The sequence below is a fragment of the Formica exsecta genome, unplaced genomic scaffold, assembly GCF_003651465.1.
Source record: "Formica exsecta isolate Colony F162 unplaced genomic scaffold, ASM365146v1 scaffold47, whole genome shotgun sequence".
NCBI classification, from domain to species: Eukaryota; Metazoa; Arthropoda; class Insecta; order Hymenoptera; family Formicidae; genus Formica; species Formica exsecta.
In genome coordinates this window covers 914,367-920,366 of record NW_021851936.1, presented here as the reverse complement: position 1 = coordinate 920,366, position 6,000 = coordinate 914,367, and the positions used below count along the sequence as shown (strand labels likewise).

At 33.4% G+C, this 6,000-nt stretch overlaps 1 protein-coding gene across 1 annotated transcript in view; it reads right to left on the bottom strand.

Moving 5' to 3' along the window:
- Positions 1-259: 259 nt before the first annotated feature.
- LOC115241248 (transcription factor SUM-1) overlaps positions 260-6,000 on the bottom strand; it is a 37,615-nt gene continuing 31,874 nt past the window's right edge. The window contains exon 5 of the mRNA XM_029816912.1: positions 260-1,800. Coding sequence (XP_029672772.1) covers positions 1,667-1,800 — 134 coding nt within the window. The 3' untranslated portion in view covers positions 260-1,666. The remainder of the gene's footprint in view (positions 1,801-6,000) is intronic.

Below are 6,000 nucleotides of genomic sequence, written 5' to 3'. Positions count from 1 at the left end.
ATCATTCACAAGAATCGTCAAAATCAGAAGATCAACGTTCTTGGACGTTTAGACACGCGTTAAACGTTCACAAACGTGCCGATACGTCATTAATCACATATGACGAGCTCGTAATATACAGTACGAAACATACCGTTAAAATATGCGGGCCTTAATAACACGGCGATGATTAGCCGACTGATTAATCATCCGCCGTCTGATGAATGACTCGCTGCCGAGGAAAGCTCGTTAAGGGGAATGCGAACGAACTATTCAAAAATTAGATGCGGTAAGCGACACCGGTAGAAAGAAAATATCTCTCCGTCCTTCGTTCTTCTTTATTGTTTCGTAATACCGCATATTTACATCATCGCGATATCGATGAGAAGCTCGGTTACACAGATACTCCACGCGATCGATACGATATATCTCGCAGGCACATGAGAAGTTCGACGATTTGTTCCGACGATTTTGTTGGTGTCAAGACACAAACGTCTCGCCTAAAATTTTCTACTAACAATAAGACAGATTTTTCGCCAAAATATCACGATTTAAATCCATAATTTTCAAATAGAAATGCAAAACAACGCATATATACGCAAGGAAAAAGGACTTTGTACATTTATTGAGGAAGAAACTCTATGTCGAGAGAAGAATATATTTTTTACATTTATGGGAATAAAGACTAATTTTGAAAATAACGATAGTAGACTTCATTTATGCAGATGTTGCAGAGATAACAAGAAAAGTATGAAAAGTATGAAAGCGCAAAAAATATTTTTGGCAATTACATCGCTCTGCATTTCTCGCGCTTGTTCTAAATTAATATTTGGCAATTACATCGCTCTGAATTCTCGAGCTTGTTTTAAATTAACATTGCCAAAAGTCAGAGATGAGTAAAAAAAAAAAGGAAGAAATTAATCTTCTAAAAATCTATAAATCCTAAACAAAAGGCGTTTTTGTTTTCATTCCAAATATTTAAATAATGGCCTCATGACGAACCCTTACTTCGCTATAAACTTTCATCATCCACTCTTTATAGTAATTATAATTAATATTAAGCTAAGTCTTCTCGCAAAGAGGAAAAAAAATCTAGAATTTATCTTTTAAAATATTTTCTCTTTGGTATACATATAGATAAAATATTTTTTTTTCTATTTCTCACGACGCTTCCAATATCTCGCATAGATTTGATGACTGATGATCGGAAATCTATACTACTTTGTTCGAAGCCTCCATCGAATATCAATTTAATCGCTCGCGATGTCCGTGATTTTCGCTTCGATAAAAATCCATCGCGAGTTTGTCGGACCGATTAAAATATACACGATGTTTCAGAAATCGTGCGCTTCTTTTCGACTAGGAATTCCTTCAGTTTAAAGACACGAGACGGCTTTCTCCCTTTTATTTATTTATTTTTTTAAATTAGATAAACTGTTATCTAATTTATTATGTGTCTCAGTATCTCCATCATTCATCTTCATTCTGCGAGTCGCTAAAAGTACACTTTCAACGATTTTTGAAACATCCTGTGCAATGCAATAAAAATGTTTCGAAAAAGATAGTCGGATTTTTTTTACGTATATACATGCGCATTCAATTGAAAACTCGAGTGACATGCATTTCAATAGCTAAGAAGGAAGGCTTGATCCAAAGAGGGATCAACAAGACTCGATATTGTACAACTTCAGTGATGAGGTGAATAATGATTCTCTGATGACGGTTGTAACGGTCCATTAATGCTCTGCACAATCATACTGAGACAATCCAAGCTGCTGCCGTTATTCTGCGAAGATAACGCTTGCTCGGTTTGCTCGAAACCTGAAACACACAAGAATACGAACGATATTAGAATATATGTATTGTATGATATGTCAAAATATATTTATATTTGTTAATCTGTTATTTGAACAACATAGTCTCTGTATAATATTCACCGGACGAAATTACGTTCTTGAAATCTTAAACAAAACTCAAAACTCCAAGCTCAAAAATTAAACTCCGTTTTCACGCCGCGTTTAACGTAAAAGAATCATCGTGATCGCGAGTCATACGCAAGTGCAACGCAAAGCGCAAACTTCGTTTAAGCGAAACCTCAGATGCTCTTTAACCGCAGTGTATATCCAGATACGGATGAATTATGAGCGAATTGGGAGCCGACGGGGTCGGCTCCTTTTTCCTCCACTTTTCGTTGTCCTTCGCTGGCCGCGGCGAAAGCACTTGCATAAGTTATGCACCCCTCTGTGTAAGAGCTTTGAGACCGTTATTCTTGGCACTGGTCTTTCCGTTTTAAATTTGACTCGTATTTTTCAACCGCAAGGTATGTATATCCACGTGCACATTAAAGGGATCACGTAAGTTTCATAAAGGGATCACGTTTGTATATTGTTGTTATGTAATTTATCAAGAAATTTTCGCTTGAATATATTACTACAAAGCAAAATTTTACGATGTACGAATATATTTAGAATTAAATTCATATATTTCTTTTTATTTTCATCAATTATAACGAAGGAAGTGTTTGCTCTTAAATGAAAAAGAATTTTTAAAAAAGTGCTTTAATTGTATATTCGTACAGTATTTTTATATCGCAATGTTCATCAATTGTCGCTAAGCAAAAATGATGATTGACATTGGAATTCTTAAAATTCAAACGGTAAAGTGTATTAAGTTATAGAAATGTAGAAAAAAAATATAAAAAGTATTTTTTAAATGCAATATTTCTAAACACCTAAATATTTAACGATGTTAAAATTTAATGATTAGAACACGGCAAGCGTACAAACTGTCGCGGCAGATTATCAAATGCGTCGATGATCTAATTAGCCACCCACATTCGCCAGCATCTTGGATATATTGCTGGCACGAAAGTTCGGATAAAGATACCGCAAAGCATATAACTGAGAGAACGGGGGAAACATGCGAAACTAATAATATTAGTTGGAACGTGGACGAATAGGTCGACATGCGCTGATAAATACAAGATGACAGTTAGTTTCAATCTTCTCTTTTTTTATTTTCTATTCGTTTTATGTATAAGATGGGAATAGCTTTAATTTTCGACATTTTACAAATTACGTGAACTTTTCATCTATAACCGATTTGTTTGTTTAAAAGGTCGTAATAACAACAACTTCAAACAATAGATGATAAGAATTTAAGAGCGAGTAATTTTTCGCAAAAATTGATATAGACTTTCATCTTTATTTAATTACAAGTGGATATCATTTTAATAGAATTTTAATTGGAAGCTCTTAATTACCAAGACATTCGGAAATAAAAGACTTACGAAGAGAGAGGATTTAATCAAACTTTTCGTTCAAGAAAAATCGGTTACATATCGAAGAAGATTGTGTAAAGGTTTTATAGAAGCTACTTAGTTTTCAAGTCCACAAATTATACAAGAATTAATATACCCACGCCGAGACAGTTAAAATTCTTCGTAATTATTGTGCGAAAACTGTGACTCAACAACTGTAATCTCCATAAAATTAAAAACAATGTAGAAACAAGAGATCATAAATATTCATGGGCCTAAGATAGTAAGATAATGAGAAAATGCTGAAAGAATTTTTATATAGCTTGCTCGGTATTTGATGATATAAAAACGGCGATAATCACAAAATATAAATAATGATAGCAATGATTACGATGATGATTCGACATATTTTAATAAAATATTGCATTACGCCTGTAAAATATTGTGTTTAATTTGAGTAAATACATCTTTATCGCTTTCGATGTTTTTTCATTCTGTGTAATAAACCGAGAAATCGCTTTATATCGATGTAAACGCAAACAAGAAACGCATAAATAAGAGATATCAATAATAAATTAATATTTGAATATTAATGCCTTTATAACGTGATAAAAATTATATTTGATCAAGATATATTACTCATACGCGTTTGCTCCGATTTGTTTGATCGCAAACTGAAAAAATAGCTCCTTTTTTTCCCATCGTTAGAATCAAAACAAGACAATATTGTTTTAAAATTACAAATTTTAAGATTACTTTTAATAAATTTTTACTTTAGTAATGATAAAAAGTATTAAAACTTTGATATTTATATTAATTATTCTAATACTGTTTTTTGTCAATAATTTTAATTTTAATATTTTATTTTTGGTTTAAAAAAATTAAGATTAATTCAAACATTTATTATAATTATTTATAATTATTATTTATGGAAATATTTATAAATTATATATACATATATACATATAGTAAATGTAATGTATGTAAATATATAGTTTTTAGCACGCATAGAAGTTTTTGAAAGTATAGTATTGTAATTGGGATAAAGTTTGTTTAATTCAGGATTTTCCGGAAATACTTGCACTGAACAATTAATCCCAATCGAATCGATTGTTTGGCAAGGCACACGAGTATTTATTTATAGATTACTGCCTACGATACTGGCTGTCATACTGCTGCAGATGATGTATTACCTAGTTTGCTCGCCAAATTTGTTTGATATACCACGCGACACCGAGCAGTTTTCGCGATGGTGACGTGAATTATTTATCACAGGACTGTTGGCCGTAATTTTCGACGTAATTCTCGATACATACATACATAGGTAGACAAACGAGTGGACATTTCTGCATCTATAATGAAGAATGAAATGCGCCGCGATCAAGTATAAACGCTATTTAAATATATAAAAAATTAATTGATTAATTTAATTAATTTATAACAAAAAATTAATTACTTTATATATTCCATCTCAGTCTATGTGTCTAGCTGATACCAAAATGATATCTGAAATAGCTTGATGATAAAACGCAAAGATTTTTTGGAACAATTTAAATTTGATGCATTTTAATCTATTTACATAAAAACTTGTTATATATAAGTTTATAAAACAAAATTGTTGATATCCAATTCTCTGTTTGATGATTCTTTTTTTGGTTGACACATATTCGTGCGAATTATTGAAAGGCATCAATTTCGTAAAAATAAACGAGATTGAATCGATAGGTATCCAATATTTTTCAATTACTCCTATACATCCGAAATATCTGTTCTCTATATCGTATATCTCGTCACTCTAATCGATTCGATAAATCAGTAGATTAATTTGCAAATGCCTCATAACGTTAGGTAAGAGCGGCAAAAATAAGTGGTCAACTTACGAAAGACGAAAGGAAACGTGCATGGGATATGCTTGAAAACGGAACTGCGTCTATAAATATAGATAGGCATAGAAAGCAACATTGAATCGGAAGAATACTCGCCAAATTTACATCGTATATACTCGGTACGTACAATTCCCGAGTATTAGTCAACATGATTTATCGTGACGATGTATGTGACAAGAGCTAGAAAAAAAATGCTGCCTTGCATGAAGTATTAATTAAAAGATGTGAGCGCTTTCATCATCGATCTTGAACGCCGAGAAAAAGAAGGAACTCAAAAAAACTCTTTCTCCCGAAGGGAGGGAAAGGGAGGAGAGGAAAACTTAACAATATTTTATATAAGATTGTGATTTATTCGTAATAAACGGTCCTTTTCTTGAATTGTACGAGATTCCAATTTTAATTACGCTGTTTCGATCGACGATCGCTATTTATATCATTAAAATAGATCGCGCTTCGCGTGAAATAATTTCGGGTGCGAAGGCTCAATACGTTCTCGACACGGCCTTTCCGTTGCGGAAAAAAGATCCGGGGAGAGTAACACCGCGACAGAGAATGCGTAGTTAGAGCGCCTCTTGTTCCGAGAAGTTCGGAGCCACCGATGCGTTTCGCGCTAATGAGAAGGAATCAAAGGTCCGTTGTGCCAAGGTCCGCACAGATTCAGCAAATTGTCTAGGACACGTCTTTGAAGATGGAAACGCAATTAAGTCGTCTCAATTCAGTCGCTGTCCTAATCGCATCCGGTGCTCCAAATGAACCGCGACTTCTTTAAGGGAGAGTCCATGCGCGCAGGATCAGTTTGCGACTCGACGATTGCGCGAGTATTGAAGACATTGACATACTTACGGTTTTTGCAATTAGATTTTGTAATTGCGCCGA